This window comes from Schistocerca piceifrons, chromosome 4, assembly GCF_021461385.2.
Source record: "Schistocerca piceifrons isolate TAMUIC-IGC-003096 chromosome 4, iqSchPice1.1, whole genome shotgun sequence".
Lineage (NCBI taxonomy): Eukaryota > Metazoa > Arthropoda > Insecta > Orthoptera > Acrididae > Schistocerca > Schistocerca piceifrons.
Window position 1 is genome coordinate 317,797,907 of NC_060141.1, and position 19,979 is coordinate 317,817,885.

Here is a 19,979-nt window from a genome sequence, read left to right on the forward strand (position 1 = left end):
GTTCCATCCGGTCTTCTGAAGCACAAGTTGGGTGGTTGATATCCAGTCATATTTTCTCTGAACGTTCTGTAGAAGTTTCTTGTATTGTTCTTCATGAAGTCCGATTCGATCTCTGTCAGTCGCCGTTTGTCATACTGTCATTTTTCACTGCGAATGATTTTGCTTGATTGCTTCTGTGTTTTCAAGAAGTTCATCCAATTCTCTTGGGATTTATGGCTACTAAATTTTTTCCATGCACTGATTCGTTGGTCAATAACTTGGTCACATGTGTGGTTCCACCAACGGTGTTTCCGTGTGCGTGGTGCTTGTGCTAGTTTCATGGCCTCTCGGATTCTTCGTGAAAGTTGTGTCCAGTCTGTCGTTTTCTCCATTTTAATTTTGTGTAATATTTGTGTCTGGTTTAAAGTAACGTATTCTGGATCTGGTCTAACAATTTTGTTCTTATGGAGCTTTTTCTTGGGCAAAAGACAAATCCTGATCTGTAGTAGGTGGTGGTCTGAGTCGAAGAGGCCTTTACGGGTGTCTATGTTCAAAATTTCTTTTTGTGAGTCTTTCTGGACTATTACGTGGTCGATTTGTAGTTCTTGCTTTCCGCTGGGGAATATCCATGTGGTAAGTTTTCGTGTTGGTTTCTTGAATTTTGTTGACATAATGGCGAGGTCGTGGCTTTTGCAAAAGTCTATCAGATGTTTTCTGTTTTTGTTGGTGTCCTTGTGTGGAGTATGTTTTCCTGTGATATGTCTGTATATCTTTTCTTTTCCGAGTTTAGCGTAGAAGTCTCCCAGTATTATTTTAACTCTATGTGCAGGAATTTTTCTGATAGTTTCTTCCATTGTCGTCCAGAAGTCATCAATTTCGTCCGGGTTTTTCCTGTTGTAGTCATTAGTCGGTGCATGTGCGTTGATTATTGTGTAGGATTTATTGGCTGATTTCACTGTGATGGTGCTGATTCTTTCGTTTGGTGACGAAAAGTCAATTATGCTGTCCGTGATGGACCTGTGTACTGCAAATCCTGTGCCAAAAAGCCTTAGGTTTTTCAGTTGTCTCGATGGTTTTCCTTTGTATATTCTGAAATTCTCTGTCTTGAAATGGTCTTCGTCTGTGAATCGTGTTTCTTGCAGTGCACATATTTTGATTTGAAATTTTTCGAGAGTCTGCTTGTGTCTGTGTATGTGCGGATGGATATGTGTGTGTGTGTGCGAGTGTATACCTGTCCTTTTTTCCCCCTAAGGTAAGTCTTTCCGCTCCCAGGATTGGAATGACTCCTTACCCTCTCCCTTAAAACCCACTTCCTTTCGTCTTTCCCTCTCCTTCCCTCTATCCTGATGAGGCAACAGTTTGTTGCGAAAGCTTGAATTTTGTGTGTATGTATGTGTCTGTTTGTGTTTCTATCGACCTGCCAGCGCTTTCGTATGGTAAGTCACATCATCTTTGTTTTTAAATATATTTTTCCCGCGTGGAATGTTTCCCTCTATTATATTTATATATATATATATATATATTATATATATATATATATATATATATATATATATATATATATATGATGTGACTTACCATACGAAAGCGCTGGCAGGTCGATAGAAACACAAACAAACACACACATACACATATATATGTGCGGATGGATATGTGTGTGTGTGTGTGTGTGTGTGTGTGTGTGTGTGTGTACATGTCCTTTTTTCCCCCTAAGGTAAGTCGTTCTGCTCCCGGGATTGGAATGACTCCTTACCCTCTCCCTTAAAACCCACATCCGTTCATCTTTCCCTCTCCTTCCCTCTTTCCTGATGAGGCAACAGTTTGTTGCGAAAGCTTGAATTTCTTGTGTATGTTTGTATGTCTATCAACCTGCCAGCACTTTCGTTCGGTAAGTCACATCATCTGTGTTTTTAGATATATTTTTCCCACGTGGAATGTTTCCAGTAAATACCTTAATGAATGGCTTATCTAAACTAATAAGAGGAAAAAATCCCACATTTATGCATTAAATCAGTGGTCTTCCTTGTCAATATTTTACACTTGAATAGACTTGTAAACATTGTATACATCATAGAGAATATCCCGTCAAGATATGCATTCTTTTATTACTGAGGTGCATAAGAGACATCTATTAATTATTAAGTATTCTCTCCTTCCATTGGATAATGATGCTTAATGTGCTTAACATTACGTATCCCCAGTATTTTTACAGTGATGAGGTATTTCTGCTTGATGTACAAACCATAATGATTATGAGCGAGCTTCCTCAATTCCTATAATAATGTGATAATCACTGACTACATATTAATTATTGCAATATGCAGAAATGAGCTTTCTTTAATGATTCTTAACTTAACAAGTCAAAATAAAATGTTACCATCCTCTCGCATCATTCCTCATTATACCAAATGATGATTTGTGATTTGCACAAATCAGATCACGCGCTGTTATCAGATATTTACAGCGTAACTAGTTTAATCCTCCATTCCTCAAGCCTGAGTCATGCCACTAATAATTCTTTTGCAACTGCACCAGTATAAAACTTCAGCTCAAAGATGATAACGTCACAGTAGTATGCAAACACCCTTGCTTCATGTTACAGTGTTTATTATTGTGCTGTCTCAGAGCCAAACATACAAAACACACGTAGTCTAGTGCATGAACTCAGTTGGTCAGCACACATCATAAATATCCTGTTGTGTTTGAGCCATGGTCAACGATCTTTCCATAACTGCCAGCACTAACAATATAATATGGCTGCAGATCAGTAAATATTGCTTGACTTGTTTGCCACGTTTTTATCAGTTCTACATATTCTTACACCTAATCTGTATCCCATAGCATGAAATATTCTGCTACATAAATATGTAACACAGTGAGCACCTACACAATTACTCACTAACCATGCATTTGTCTCATTATACAGTAAAATTATTAAATACTGTTACCTCCTTGTATTACATATTCACAAAATGTAAGTATTCTTTTTTGTATCTATAGACACTACATCCTTCAAGAGCCTTTCCTTTTTAGCACAAAATATTTGATCCCCCATATCACAATAATTGAAATTGTATTCCTCCGAACCAACTTAGAAAATGTGATTATCAATAATGTATACCTTCACGATAACAAAATCCATAGAAATGCTGGCCTTATGTAAAGCCTGTTAGTACCCTAAAGTTAGTTTTCAGTCACTTATGGACAAGTCAGAAATGAAAATTGAGAGTAGAAAGGCAAAATCATAAATGCTTAATTCTGTTTTCAAACATCCTTTGTAAAAGGAGTAGTGCCCCAGTTAAATTCTTGTGCCACTGAAAAGCTGAGTGAAATAGATATCAAGTCAGTTGCATTGAGAAACAGTTGAAATTGAACAAAGCCCCAGGTGCAGATGAAATTCCTATCAGATTCAATACCCAATTCACAGCTGAGTTAGCCCCTCTGTTAACTATAATCTGTCATAGATCTTTGAACAAAAAACTGTTGCTAGTAGCTAGAAGCAAGCACAGGTCACATGTATCTATAAGAAGGGTAGCAGGAGTGGTCCACAAAACTACCATACAATATCCTTGACATCCATTTGTTGTAGAATCTTAGAACATGTTCCAAGATCAAACATAATGATGTATCTTGAACAGAATGACCTCCTCTCTGCGAAACAGCAGGGATTTCAAAAACGTAGATAATGTTAAACCCAGCTCGCACTTTTCTCATATGATCTCATGAAAGCCACAGATCAAGACAGTCAGGTAGATGCAGTATTTCTTTATTTCCAAAAAGCATTTAGCTCAGTACCATACCAATGCTTATTATCAAAAGGACAATCATATGAGGTGTCAGATGGCAAATGTGACGAGATTGAGGATTTCTTGGTAGGGAGGATGCAGCATGTTATCTTGGATGGATGTCATCATCAGATGTAGACATAACTTCAAGTGTACCTTAAGGCTGTTCATATTGTATATTAATGATCTTGCAGATGATATTAATAGTAACATCAGACTTTTTGCAGATGGAGCAGTTATCTACAACAGAGTACAGTTTGAATGAAGCTGTACAAATAGTCAGTCAGACCTTGATAAGATTTCAAAGTGGTGCAGTGCTTTAAATGTTGAGAAATGTAAAATTGTGCACTTCAAGAGACAGAAAAATGTAGTATCCCATGACTACAGTATCAACAAGTCAAGGTTGCAATAAGTCAATTCATTCAATTACCTGGGCAGAACACTTTACAGGCGTATGAAATAGAACAATCACACAGACTCAGCTGTAGGTAAAGCAAGTGGAAGACTGCTATATTGGTAGAACACTAGTGAAATGTAAGCAGTCTGTGAAGGAGATTGCCGACAATCACTTGTGCGACCCATCCTAGAATCTTTATTATCATATGACAATTTGAGGCTCTTATAAGCCCATCTTCAGGTGTCGTAACTTGGTGCTGTGGCCTCCCGAGTGCTGCCGTGGACGTGTACTAGGCGCAGAACAGAAGATTTCTCAACAGTGTGGGACCTTTGCCACAGATAGTACTAGCAGGGGATATTCAGTGTATACAGAGAAAAGCAACATGAATTGTTACAGGTTTCTTTAACCCCCAGGAGAGTCATGGAGGTGAAAGAATTGAACTTGGGGTCTCTTGAAGATAGACAAAAACTACACCAAGAAAAGTCCACTGACAAAGTTTCAAAACTAGCTTTAAATGATGACTCTAGGTTTATAATACACCCCCTTACATATCACTCCCATAGGGACCATGAGGATAAGATTAGATTAATTACAGCACAAACAGAGGCATTAAAGCAGTTAATTTTGCCACACTCCATATGTGAATGGAATGGAAAAAGCCCTACACATTGGGACTACCCTGTACCCTATCCCCTGCACTTTACAGTGGTTTGCAACAGTCATATCCAGAATAGTGACAGCCCAAATTAAAATGTTTGATCCAGAATAATGTTCCTCTTTGCCATAAATTTTGACACAACTATTCAGAGGACTGCACTACTTTTATTTCTCTTTTGTTTATGTTCATGATAAATGTCAAGATGTGGATTATGTTGATTCAACAAAATATTGTGTGTGTGTCACAGGATGTGACAGAAGTATACAGACAAACTTTGAGAGGTTGTAAATGGTGACCTTGAGGAACAAATTGAGCATGGGAACCTGTGTCTGGGAACATGATCTAACAACATTTTGGAACGTCAGAGTTACAGAGGAAATGCCTACTGTCAGGCAGCCCCTTCTGCGGCAGATCTGAGTTCTCAGTGACTTCTTGGCAAACCTCCTTCCAATGGACCTGATATTATTCGGAGTGTTAGATAGCATTGAGTGCATCACCCAGGCCCACCAAAGTGACACTGTGGGGGCTTTTACTGCAGTAGTGGCAGAGACATCAATGTACAAACTCAGATTTGCCACCACAGAGAGGGCCCAGAGATAGGCAATGGCCCCTACAACTTCAACTGTCTATAGCAATGAGGGAGGTGATGTTTCTGGGTGTGGGTTCCCATCCTCAGTTTGTTCCTCAAGACACCATTTACAACCCCTCAAAATTTGTTGGTATTGTTCTATTATGCCCAATTATCATCTTGGCACACATACAACACAGGCATCTGTCGAAGAGTAGTGAAGTGTGAAGAGAGTCCAGATTTTTTTTCTGTGCTGTAGTTTGCTGTGGCTTTTTCCATTCATGTTTGTAATGTACTCAAGAAGACCTTTAAGTGCTGCCTCAGTTGAATTTTCGCTGAATGACTTACACTGTTCTGAGTTCAGACTGATTTTAACTTGTATGACTTAAACATGCTCCGTTATTAGAAACACAACTCCTCTTATTTGAAGACTTTCCTTTGAAGACTGGTTCTGCTTTTGTGTTTGAGCCCATATGCAAAACACACACAAATATATATATGTATATATATATGGCCTTTACATATGTCTGCTTGTGTCTGTATATGTGCGGATAGATGTGTGTGTGCGCGAGTGTATACCTGTCCCTTTTTCCCCCTAAGGTAAGTCTTTCCGCTCCTGGGATTTGAATGACTCCTTACCCTCTCCCTTAAAACCCTCATCCTTTCGTCTTTCCCTCTCCTTCCCTCTTTCCTGATGAAGCAACCGTGGGTTGCGAAAGCTTGATATTTGTGTGTGTGTGTGTGTGTTTGTATGTTTTTTATTGTGTCTATCTACCAGCGCTTATCGAAAACAAATAAACCCACGCACACAAATTTCAAGCTTTCGCAACCCACGATTGCTTCTTCAGGAAAGAGGGAAAGACGAAAGGATGTGGGTTTTAAGGGAGAGGGTAAGGAGTCATTCCAATCCCGGGAGCGGAAAGACTTACCTGGGGGGGGGGAGGGAGCATAAATATTACCAATTACATGGAATTTAAGAACAGGCCTGCAAAATCGATAGAAATTCATCATAGTGCACAACAGGCATGAGAGAAATTTTTTTCTGTGTTTTGGGTCAGTCCAAGCCAATACACTCGGTGTTTTTCTAGATTCTTGGTGCATGTTATCTCCCAGTGCCATTTATGCAGAAGTGTTAAGATCTGAGGCCACAGTGCCAAAAGAATGTCTATTTAGTTTTTCTCACTCTATGTTCAATATGAGAATACCTTTAGCAACTGAGAGTGAGTGTCTGGTACTGCACAAAGAAAGCATGTAACAGCACATCTTTTGATGTACTCCAACAGACCATTTCAAATATATGACAGCATATGCCAGTAGTGTTTTGCTAGTTGTAACATGCTAATTAAACTTTGAACTATGGTTTTAATATTGTTGTCTAGCTTAAAATAGACTGTTTCTTGTATGTCAAGGTAGGGGTGCAGGTCTAAATGGGGACACCACGTGATATCTGCTTGTAATGTTCCTTGAGATATGCATTCAGCAGTGCTTATGTTAAGTCATCACTGTGGAAAGACTTTCTTTGTCACCTAGATATCACCACTAGGGACTTACAATCTGTTATTAAATGGAACTTTACACTATACAAGAACAGTGCATTACTAAAACTGCATAAACAATGACTGTAACTTCTTTTTAATGTATAATTACTTGTTTTAGTTCCAATTTCAGATTTTTAGTCTAAAAAAAAAAAAAGTTGATTGTTAATCATATAGTTTTCTGTGTGCTGTCACAACACCAACGCTTTATTGAGAGATATCAAGTGCTATAAGTAAAGCTTAGTCCAGAATGTGCAAGTTACTAAATATGGAGTGTGTGTTTGAGATTATATAAACAAAGATGATGTGACTTACCAAACGAAAGTGCTGGCAGGTCGATAGACACACAAACAAACACAATCATACACACAAAATTCAAGCTTTTGCAACAAACAGTTGCTTCATCAGGAAAGAGGGAAGGAGAGGGAAAGACGAAAGGATGTGGGTTTTAAGGGAGAGGGTAAGGAGTCATTCCAATCCCGGGAGCGGAAAGACTTACCTTAGGGGGAAAAAAGGACGGGTATACACTCGCACACACACACACACACACACACACACATACCCATCCACACATATACAGACACAAGCAGACATATTTAAAGACAAAGAGTTTGGGCAGAGATGTCAGTCGAGGTGGAAGTGCAGAGGCAAAGATGATGTTGAATGACAGGTGAGGTGTGAGTGGCAGCAACTCGAAATTAGCGGAGATTGAGGCCTGGTGGGTAACGGGAAGAGAGGATGTATTGAAGAGCAAGTTCCCATCTCCGGAGTTCGGATAGGTTGGTGTTGGTGGGAAGTATCCAGATAACCGGGACGGAGTAACACTGTGCCAAGATGTGCTGGCCGTGCCCCAAGGCATGTTTAGCCACAGGGTGAACCTCATTACCAACAAATACTGTCTGCCTGTGTCCGTTCATGCAAATGGACAGTTTGTTGCAGGTCATTCCCACATAGAAAGCTTCACAGTGTAGGCAGGTCTGTTGGTAAATCACGTGGGTGCTGTCACAAGTGGCTCTGCCTTTGATCGTGTACACCTTCCGGGTTACAGGACTGGAGTAGGTGGTGGTGGGATGGTGCATTGGACAGGTTTTACACCAGGGGCGGTCACAAGGGTAGGAACCAGAAGGTAGGGAAGGTGGTTTGGGGATTGCATAGGGATGAACCAAGAGGTTAGGTGGACGGCGGAAAGACACTCTTGGTGGAGTGGGGAGGATTTCGTGAAGGATGGATCTCATGTCAGGGCAGGATTTGAGGAAGTCGTATCCCTGCTGGAGAGCCACATTCAGAGTATGATCCAGTCCCGGAAAGTATCCTGTCACAAGTGGGGCACTTTTGGGATTCTTCTGTGGGCGGTTCTGGGTTTGGGGGGATGAGGAAGTGGCTCTGGTGATTTGCTTCTGTACCAGGTCGGGAGGGTAGTTGCGGGATGCGAAAGCTGTTTTCAGGTTGTTGGTGTAATGGTTCAGGGATTCAGGACTGGAGCAGATTCGTTTACCACGAAGACCTGTGCTGTAGGGAAGGGACCGTTTGATATGGAATGGGTGGCAGCTGTCATAATGGAGGTACTGTTGCTTGTTGATGGGTTTGATGTGGACAAATGTGTGAAGCTGGCCATTGGACGGATGGAGGTCAACGTCGAGGAAAGTGGCATGGGATTTGGAGTAGGACCAGGTGAATCTGATGGAACCAAAGGAGTTGAGGTTGGAGAGGAAATTCTGGAGTTCTTCTTCACTGTGAGTCCTGATCATGAAGATGTCATCAATAAATCTGTACCAAACTTTGGGTTGGCAGGCCTGGGTAACCAAGAAGGCTTCCTCTAAGCGACCCATGAATAGGTTGGCGTACGAGGGGGCCATCCTGGTACCCATGGCTGTTCACTTTAATTGTTGGCATGTCTGGCCTCCGAAAGTAAAGAAGTTGTGAGTTAGGATGTAGCTGGCTAAGGTAATGAGGAAAGAGGTTTTAGGTAGGGTGGCAGGTGATCGGCGTGAAAGAAGTTGCTCCATCGCAGTGAGGCCCTGGACGTGTGGGATATTTGTGTATAAGGAAGTGGCATCAATGGTTACAAGGATGGTTTCCGGGGGTAACAGATTGGGTAAGGATTCTAGGCGTTCGAGAAAGTGGTTGGTGTCTTTGATGAAGAATGGGAGACTGCATGTAATGGGTAGAAGGTGTTTATCTAGTGGCAAACGAATCTGCTCCAGTCCTGAATCCCTGAACCATTACACCAACAACCTAAAAACAGCTTTCGCATCCTGCAACTACCCTCCCGACCTGGTACAGAAGCAAATAACCGGAGCCACTTCCTCAAACCCAGAACCGCCCACAGAAGAATCCCAAAAGTGCCCCACTTGTGACAGGATACTTTCCGGGACTGGATCATACTCTGAATGTGGCTCTCCAGCAGGGATACGACTTCCTCAAATCCTGCCCTGAAATGAGATCCGTCCTTCACGAAATCCTCCCCACTCCACCAAGAGTGTCTTTCTGCCGTCCACCTAACCTTCGTAACCTCTTGGTTCATCCCTATGAAATCCCCAAACGACCTTCCCTACCTTCTGGTTCCTACCCTCGTGACCGCCCCTGGTGTAAAACCTATCCAATGCTCCATCCCACCACCACCTACTCCAGTCCTGTAACCCGGAAGGTGTACACGATCAAAGGCAGAGCCACGTGTGACAGCACCCACGTGATTTACCAACTGACCTGCCTACACTGTGAAGCTTTCTATGTGGGAATGACCAGCAACAAACTGTCCATTTGCATGAACGGACACAGGCAGACAGTATTTGTTGGTAATGAGGTTCACCTTGTGGCTAAACTTGCCTTGGTGCACGGCCAGCACATCTTGGCACAGTGTTACACCGTCCGGGTTATCTGGATACTTCCCACTAACACCAACCTATCAGAACCCCGGAGATGGGAACTTGTCCTACAATATGCCCTCTCTTCCCGTCACCCACCAGGCCTCAACCTCCGCTAATTTCAAGTTGCCACCGCTCATACCTCACCTGTCATTCAATAACATCTTTGCCTCTGTACTTCCGCCTCAACTGACGACATCTCTGCCCAAACTCTTTGCCTTTACAAATGTTTGCTTGTGTCTGTATATGTGCGGATGGATGTGTGTGTGTGTGTGTGTGTGTGTGTGTGTGTGTGTGTGTCGCGTGCGCCAGAGAGAGAGAGAGTGAGAGTGTGTATGCCTGTCCTTTTTTTCCCCCTAAGGTAAGCCTTTCCACTCCCGGGATTGGAATGACTCCTTACCCTCTCCCTTAAAATCCACATCCTTTCATCTTTCCCTCTCGTTCTCTCTTTCCTGATGAAGCAACTGTGGGTTGCGAAAGCTTGAATTTTGTGTGTGTGTTTGTGTTTGTTAGTGTCTCTATCAACATACCAACGCTTTCGTTTGGTAAGTTACATCATCTTTGTTTTTAGATATATTTTTCCCACGTGGAATGTTTCCAATCAAAAAGAAACGCAAAGTATATCTGTTTAAAAAAGCTGATAAAAATGCTCTTAATGCCTTTTTAAGACACAGTCTTCACTCCTTCCGATCTGATCATGTAACTGTAGAAAAGTTGTGGATGTTTTCAGAGAGATAGTTTTGACAGCAATTTTGAGGTATATACCACATAAATTAATAAGTGATGGTACTGATCCCCTATGATACACAAAATAGGTCAGATCGTTGTTGCAGAAGCAACAAAAAAAGCATGCCAAATTTAAAAGAACGCAAAATCTCCAGGTTTGGCAAAGTTTTACAGAAGTTCAAAATATGGCACGTACTTCAATGTGAGATGCTTTAATAATTTCCACAATGAAATTCTGTCTCAAAATCTGGCAGAAAACCCAAAGAAATTCTAGTCATACCTAAAGCACACCCGTGGCAAGACGCAATCAGTACCTTCACTGCGCGATGACAATGGTGAAGTCACTGATGACAGTGCCACTAAAGCAGAGTTATTAAACATGGTTTTCTGAAACTCCTTCACCAAAGAAGACAAAGTAAATATTCTTGAATGCCAATCAAGAACAACTGCCAAAATGAGAAACATAGAAGTAGATATCTTCAGAGTAACGAAGCAGCTTAAATCACTTAATAAAGGCAAGGCCTCCGGTCCAGATTGTATACCAGTCAGGTTCCTCTCAGATTATGCTGATAAAATAGCTCCATATTTAGCAATTATATACAACCACTCGCTCACAGAAAAGTCCGTACCTAAAGACAGGAAAATTGCTCAAGTCACACCAATACCCAGAAAGGGAAGTAGGAGTAATCCGCTGAATTACAGGTCTGTATCACTAACGTCGATTTGCAGTAGTTTTGGAACATATATTGTATTCGAACATTGTGAAGTACCTCGAAGAAAATGATTTATTGACATATAGTCAGCACGGTTTCAGAAAATATCGTTCTTGTGAAACACAACTAGCTCTTTATACTCATAAAGTAATAAGTGCTATCGACAGAGCATGTCAAATTGATTCCATATTTTTAGATTTCCAGAAGGCTTTCGATACCGTTCTTCACAAGCGTCTTCTAACCGAACTGCGTGCCTACGGAGTATTGCCTCAGTTGTGGGACTGGATTCGTGATTCCTATCAGAAAGGTTCCCAGTTCATAGTAATAGATGGAAAGTCATCGAGTAAAACATAAGTAATATCCAGCGTTTCCCAAGGAAGTGTTATAGGCCCTCTGTTGTTTCTGATCTATATTAACGACGTAGGAGACAATCTGAGTAGTCGTCTTAGATTGTTTGCAGATGATGCTGTCATTTACCATTTTGTTAAGTCATCAGATGATCAAAATGTCTTAGATAAGACATGAACGATGGACCTTGCCGTTGGTGGGGAGGCTTGCGTGCCTCAGCGATACAGATGGCCGTACCGTAGGTGCAACCACAACGGAGGGGTATCTGTTGAGAGGCCAGACAAACATGTGGTTCCTGAAGAGGGGCAGCAGCCTTTTCAGTAGTTGCAGGGGCAACAGTCTGGATGATTGACTGATCTGGCCTTGTAACATTAACCAAAACGGCCTTGCTGTGCTGTTACTGCGAACGGCTGGAAGCAAGGGGAAACTACAGCCGTAATTTTTCCCAAGGGCATGCAGCTTTACTGTATGATTAAATGATGATGGTGTCCTCTTGGGTAAAATATTCCGGAGGTAAAATAGTCCCCCATTCGGATCTCCGGGCAGGGACTACTCAAGAGGACGTCGTTATCAGGAGAAAGAAAACTGGCATTCTACGGATCGGAGCGTGGAATGTCAGATCCCTTAATCGGGCAGGTAAGTTAGAAAATTTAAAAAGGGAAATGAATAGGTTAAAGTTAGATATAGTGGGAATTAGTGAAGTTCGGTGGCAGGAGGAATAAGACTTTTGGTCAGGTGATTACAGGGTTATAAATACAAAATCAAATAGGGGTAATGCAGGAGTAAGTTTAATAATGAATTAAAAAATAGGAGTGCGGGTTAGCTACTACAAACAGCATAGTGAACGCATTATTGTGGCCAAGATAGACACAAAGCCCATGCCTACTACAGTAGTACAAGTTTATATGCCAACTAGCTCTGCAGATGATGAAGAAATTGATGAAATGTATGACGAGATAAAAGAAATTATTCAGGTAGTGAAGGGAGACGAAAATTTAATAGTCATGGGTGACTGGAATTCGTCAGTAGGAAAAGGGAGAGAAGGAAACATAGTAGGTGAATATGGATTGGGGGGAAGAAATTAAAGAGGAAGCCGCCTTGTAGAATTTTGAACAGAGCATAACTTAACTTGGTTCAAGAATCATGAACGAAGGTTGTATACCTGGAAGAATCCTGGAGATACTAAAAGGTATCAGATAGATTACATAATGGTAAGACAGAGATTTAGGAACCAGGTTTTAAATTGTAAGACATTTCCAGGGGCAGATGTGGATTCTGACCACAATCTATTGGTTATGAACTGCAGATTGAAACTGAAGAAACTGCAAAAAGGTGGGAATTTAAGGAGATGGGACCTGGATAAACTGAAAGAACCAGAGGTTGTACAGAGTTTCAGGGAGAGCATAAGGGAACAATTGACAGGAATGGGGGAAAGAAATACAGTAGAAGAAGAATGAGTAGCTCTGAGGGATGAAGTAGTGAAGGCAGCAGAGGATCAAGTAGGTAAAAAGACGAGGGCTAGTAGAAATCCTTGGGTAACAGAAGAAATATTGAATTTAATTGATGAAAGGAGAAAATATAAAAATGCAGTAAATGAAGCAGGCAAAAAGGAATACAAACGTCTCAAAAATGAGATTGACAGGAAGTGCAAAATGGCTAAGCAGGGATGGCTAGAGGACAAATGTAAGGATGTAGAGGCTTGTCTCACTAGGGGTAAGATAGATACTGCCTACAGGAAAATTAAAGAGACCTTTGGAGAGAAGAGAACCACTTGTATGAATATCAAGAGCTCAGATGGCAACCCAGTTCTAAGCAAAGAAGGGAAGGCAGAAAGGTGGAAGGAGTATATAGAGGGTTTATACAAGGGCGATGTACTTGAGGACAATATTATGGAAATGGAAGAGGATGTAGATGAAGATGAAATGGGAGATAAGATACTGCGTGAAGAGTTTGACAGAGCACTGAAAGACCTGAGTTGAAACAAGGCCCCGGGAGTAGACAACATTCCATTAGAACTACTGATGGCCTTGGGAGAGCCAGTCATGACAAAACTCTACCATCTGGTGAGCAAGATGTATGAGACAGGCGAAATACCCACAGACTTCAAGAAGAATATAATAATTCCAATCCCAAAGAAAGCAGGTGTTGACAGATGTGAAAATTACCGAACTATCAGTTTAATAAGTCACAGCTGCAAAATACTAACGCAAATTCTTTACAGACGAATGGAAAAACTGGTAGAAGCGGACCTCGGGGAAGATCAGTTTGGATTCCGTAGAAATGTTGGAACACGTGAGGCAATACTAACCTTACGACTTATCTTAGAAGAAAGATTAAGAAAAGGCAAACCTACGTTTCTAGCATTTGTAGACTTGGAGAAAACTTTTGACAACGTTAACTGGAATACTCTCTTTCAAATTCTGAAGGTGGCAGGGGTAAAATACAGGGAGCGAAAGGCTATTTACAATTTGTACAGAAACCAGATGGCAGTTATAAGAGTCGAGGGGCATGAAAGGGAAGCAGTGGTTGGGAAAGGAGTGAGACAGGGTTGTCGCCTCTCCCCGATGTTATTCAATCTGTATATTGAGCAAGCAGTAAAGGAAACAAAAGAAAAATTCAGAGTAGGTATTAAAATTCATGGAGAAGAAGTAAAAACTTTGAGGTTTGCCGATGACATTGTAATTCTGTCAGAGACAGCAAAGAACTTGGAAGAGCAGTTGAACGGAATGGACAGTGTCTTGAAAGGAGGATATAAGATGAACATCAACAAAAGCAAAATGAGGATAATGGAATGTAGTCAAATTAAATCGGGTGATGCTGAGGGGATTACATTAGGAAATGAGACACTTAAAGTAGTAAAGGAGTTTTGCTATTTAGGGAGTAAAATAACTGATGATGGTCGAAGTAGAGAGGATATAAAATGTAGACTGGCAATGGCAAGGAAATCATTTCTGAAGAAGAGAAATTTGTTAACATCGAGTATAGATTTAAGTGTCAGGAAGTCGTTTCTGAAAGTATTTGTATGGAGTGTAGCCATGTATGGAAGTGAAACATGGACGATAACCAGTTTGGACAAGAAGAGAATAGAAGCTTTCGAAATGTGGTGCTACAGAAGAATGCTGAAGATAAGGTGGGTAGATCACGTAACTAATGAGGAGGTATTGAATAGGATTGGGGAGAAGAGAAGTTTGTGGCACAACTTGACTAGAAGAAGGGATCGGTTGGTAGGACATGTTTGGAGGCATCAAGGGATCACAAATTTAGCATTGGAGGGCAGCGTGGAGGGTAAAAATCGTAGAGGGAGACCAAGAGATGAATACACTAAACAGATTCAGAAGGATGTAGGTTGCAGTAGGTGCTGGGAGATGAAGAAGCTTGCACAAGATAGAGTAGCATGGAGAGCTGCATCAAACCAGTCTCAGGACTGAAGACCACAACAACAACATGTTGCGAAAAGTGTCAATTGACCCTGAATAAGGAAAAGTGTGAAGTTATTCACATGAGTACTAAAATTTCGATTACGTGATAATTCACCCAAATCTGAAGACAGTAAATTCAGCTAAACACTTAGGGGTTACAATTACAAATAACCTAAATTGGAACGATCACATAGATAATATTGTGGGTAGAGCAAACCAGAGACTGCGATTCATTGGCAGAACCCTTAGTAGGTGCAACTAAAGAGACTGCTTACACCACGCTTGTCCGCCCTATTCTGGAGTATTGCTCTGCGGTGTAGGATCCGCATCAGGTGGGACTGACGGATGACATCGAAGAAGTACAAAGAAGGGTAGCTCGTTTTGTATTATCGCGAAACAGGGGAGATAGTGTCACAGACCTGATACGTGAATTTGAGTGGCAATCATTAAAACAAAGGCACTTTTCATTGCGACGGGATCTTCTCATGAAATTTCAATCACCAGTTTTCTCCTCTGATTGCGAAAACATTCTGTTGGAATCCACCTACATAGGGAAAAATGATCATCACGATAAAATAAGAGAAATCAGGGCTCGCACAGAAAAATTTAAGTGCTCGTTTTTCCCGTGTGCCGTTCGAGAGTGGAACGGTAGAGAGACAGCTTGAAGGTGGTTCATTGAACCCTCTGCCAGGCACTTTATTGTGAATAGCAGAGTAATCATGTAGATGTAGATGGCCTTGATTAGCATGAAAAACTTTGATGATGATCCAATTTATGAACAACATAAAAATTCAATTGCACCCAAGTGAAGCAGCAGGCGCTAAGCTACTTACTAATATTTCGTAAAAGAAAATGTTTCCATAAGAACCACTTGCATTATTTTCATCAGTAGTATAGGAACAAGTAGGTGTATTGTACTGTAAGGAACAAACAGGCATGGCCACAATGAATCAAAGTTTATTCTTCTTCCACATACAAGTAAATGACAGTTGAGAACTTAGAGACAAATATAGAAACAATCCAGGTACTGATACAAGCAGGTGCTGACACTAAGTATGAATACAGTATGAGAGTGAGTGCCTGCTGCACTGTGCTTATAAAGAGGGCTCTGGCAGAGGTATGGCAGATGCCATGCTGTGTCCACAAGTCATGTGGCCCACTACGGGCAGCCTCTGGTGGCCAGCCTGCCCATATGGCATTGGCGGAACATTCTAAGTGTAGCGTACCAGCAGCCTGGTGCCATGGCACTTATCTGATTATTTATAAACACACACACACACACACACACACACACACACACACACACGGGGGGAAAGAGTGCTCTGCTAATGCGGGCGATGGAGCAACTGTTGAAACATCCATATGTTCAATTTAATAGGCGCGAATTCTGAGGAAGAGATTGTAGAGCTTTTAGAGGAATGTCTAAGTGAAAATGAGGGAGACAATGACTTTGGTGATTGTCGCAGACAATGATGGCGGTGATGGAAGGTGATTCCTGGCTGGAACCAGTGAGTATGGGCAGAAGTTGCACAAGCGTGGAGACATGCAGCAGCTGCTCCCCCATGAAATACCGTAAGAGAGGACCAGTGACAACGATGCTGGTAGCATCTTGACATTCAGTTCCTCAACATGGTTGAATTGCACCGACGCTGAAGGTGCCTGCCGTTCGGTCGGGGGCGCCAGTGTTCAAGGACGCGGAGAAACTGGTCCGGCAGGCGGTGGCAGAAAAACAGTGCGGGCAGGCTCGGCAGCAGCTGCCAGGAGGGGGTAGTGGGGGGAGGGGTGGGGGGGGGGGGGTGGGGGGGGAAGGCAGAAGGTGGCAGGTCTGCCCCCACAGCAGGGACACCCCACAAGGCTGGAACAGGTGCTGAGGGAGGAGGCACAGGCTGTAGTGGCGGACCTGCTGCCATTGCAGATGCACTATGCACTACACCTGGTTTAATTGGTTGTCACGACATGCTAAGAAGAAGAAGTAGTAGTAGTAGTAATAGTAGTAGTAATTGTCCTACTACAACAAAGGTCATCCTGGGAGATCCAGAAGCATGTTAGCAGTTACCTATGTCAAGCAAAGTGAAATAACCATACAGCAGCCTTTATGCATGTCCATGGCTGCCTTAATGCCACATCCACAACCACAAGCATTTGCTGTGAGATCAATCACTACAATGTGTGCACTACAATAGCTCTTTGTTTTTCTGCTACTTCCTTTGGCTTTGATGTGTCATTGATACATCCTTGAATATTACTCCTTCTGCATTTTCCTCATTTATATTTCAGCTCAGGTTTCTGTGATGGTAACAACAATGTGTCAGAATTTTAAAAAATGTTGCTGCAACTGTTTCTGCCAGGGCAATGTGAACCTTGTTGAAGTGAAATATTTCTGTGAGCTTGAAAGATCAACCATCATCAGACAAAAGCAGTATTGAACAGCAGATATGCATGGATAAAAAAAGTATTACCAATTAATCTTTGGAACAAAAGACACATGATAGTACTGCATAGTCCTGCAGCAGAGTGGGAGAAATCTGTGTTCAAAAGATCAGCTATCAATTATCTTTTTGAGTTTGGTTGACTGCTGCTCAGCATCTCTTCTATTCAATGAGTAGTTATGTTTCCTGATACAGATATTTATATTCCTCCCAGAATTGTTATTGATTTATTCATTTATCTTATTGATTTATTTTAGTGATTTATTTATTTATGTTTATATGTTGTTATTTTTATATTTTAACACAGTTTTCATCTCTAATGGCTTGGACTTCAGTTATTTTAACAACAGTCATGCTCGATTTTTATCAGCTTTGAAAAGATACCTGTAGTGTTTATAGTCACATCAATTGTTAATGAATTGCTGTATGAAGAAAAGTTACTGAACTTTTTGGTATAAAATCTGTAGCTAGATGGAACACACTATTTTACATCTTAACTCTTTGTGCTCTGTAATGCAGACACAGGGTGTCTCCACACACTTATTTAAATTGCCGCTGCCCAGGCGGTGAGTGGGCCACTGAAAATTGTGCTAACAGTGAAGTCACTGACCAACAATTAGGGTATACATTAAAGCAAGTAGTGCACTTTCTTTCAAGTATATTTACATAAGCATTACAGTACAAAACTCCTGATTGTGTGACATTTCTTATTAAACTCTTAGGGGGGACTGTTTCTATCATTATTCCACTCAAATTATTTACAAATGAATCATTGTAGTCATCAAAATTACTGTCATCAAAGTCATTGTCTCTCTCATTTTCACTTAGACATTCCTCTAAAAGCTCTACAGTCTCTTCCTCAGAAAGGACTATGCATGAAGAACTAGTCAATTCATGTCTACTAAACTGGACATAATAATTCCAACCTTTCTCTCAATACAAATGCTACAGTTCAACACTGAATCAACACAAGCAAGCTGTTGTAGAAGGCAGTACTGTGCAGCATTGATGCCTAGTACAGTCAGGTTCTAGAATGGAGCACGTGGGAGCTATGAAAAATTGTTTCGAATGAGGCTCGACAATGGAGTGAAAAATGAAATTCGCTATGTCGAGTGCCATTCACTGTTGGAGTGGAAAAGGTTAGTAGTAACCATACATGCTCATAAGAATTTAATAAGTGACAATGTTAATCAGTGAACTACGGAAAAGCATAAACTATTAAAACTCAAAACTTAGATGGAGACACTGCATGAGGAACAGGTTGGCTTGAGAGAAGCTGTAAAAACTTTTATCAGAGCAATCTAATATAGAATACTGAAAATATTGTAAATTCAGGTATAATTTCCAGATAACAAATGTAATATTGCTACTTTTTTTTTTCTTTGCAGGAAGTCAGTAGAAAAAGCGAAAGGATTACAATATTAGAAAGAGAAAAGGCATCGCTGATGCGAGAATTGTATCAAACAAGATCTCAGGGCAGAAGAGGTAAAGACACACAGGATGACACTGCTTTCATGTAAAGCACCAACTGCTGGACGTTCGGCTAAAAGAAGTGAAGTGTTTGCACTCGATACGTTGGAAGATAAAGATTTGATTGCTATTGACCTTCTATTTACTGTGTGAGGAGGGGAGAAGAGAAGAGGAAACTTTTCACTATGAACAGTGCTCATTAAAAAATATTTGCTGCCAACTTGAGACACTGAAACTATACAACAGTATAAAACTCAGTATTTAAGATATTTACTTCTTTTTACAGAAACTAACACTACAGAAGTGCAATGTAAGTTATGAAAGTACAGCTTCAATGTTTCGAGTTGCCTGTGATGCTACCGTACTTAATGTTAGTTGTCAGTATAGGATTCACAATACTATTGATCAGTTCCACCTTTAATTTTTTAATGAAATAGTGGTACATGTGGACATACCTGAACGTTTCGAAACATTGCACAGTGAAGAAAAAGGAAATTAAATTCTTTCACTGAAGGTAATGGAAAAAGCAGACCAGGAGTATTTCAACTGTATTTTCATCTCACTACCTACCATTTAGTTGAGCTACTAAAGCTAGACAATGTTATAAAGTTTACATATTACATTTTATATCTATCATTAAAATTATTAATAAAAATGTTTTATAAAAAATCCAGTCTTGGCTTAGTTCTACTATTGCAGTGCTTATTCTGTTACACTACAGGTGACAAAATGTCATTCACTATATGCCAGAGATCATACATATTATGACAGAAATCTGAAAAAGATAACGAAGAACTCAAAGAACTAGCAGAGCTGGCCACCCAGCAAGGACATGCTACCAGCAGATCACCAAGTGCAGACAGAAGTCAACAATAAAGAATGGACTAGTGGAAACGGTATGAGAAACGAACAAGTCCAGCAAGTACTCCAAACAGAGTAACAAAGATTTAGTAAAGTGTAAATACTAGAACAAAGCCTTTTTAATGAATAGCAGTACACCACTGGATGCAGAGACGTAATGCAGTTAGCTTTATAGTACAACTGTGAACACTAACTGCTGAGCGAGATGGACTCGGCTTTGCTGCACT

The 19,979-nt window shown here is 41.0% G+C and overlaps 1 protein-coding gene across 3 annotated transcripts in view; it reads left to right on the forward strand.

Moving 5' to 3' along the window:
* LOC124795449 (suppressor APC domain-containing protein 2) overlaps positions 1–19,536 on the forward strand; it is a 128,033-nt gene extending 108,497 nt beyond the window's left edge. For all 3 annotated transcript variants that reach the window (XM_047259471.1, XM_047259472.1, XM_047259473.1), the window contains exon 7: positions 18,810–19,536. In XM_047259471.1, the coding sequence (XP_047115427.1) occupies positions 18,810–18,941 (132 nt within the window). In that variant the 3' untranslated portion in view covers positions 18,942–19,536. The remainder of the gene's footprint in view (positions 1–18,809) is intronic.
* The last annotated feature ends 443 nt before the right edge of the window (positions 19,537–19,979 follow it).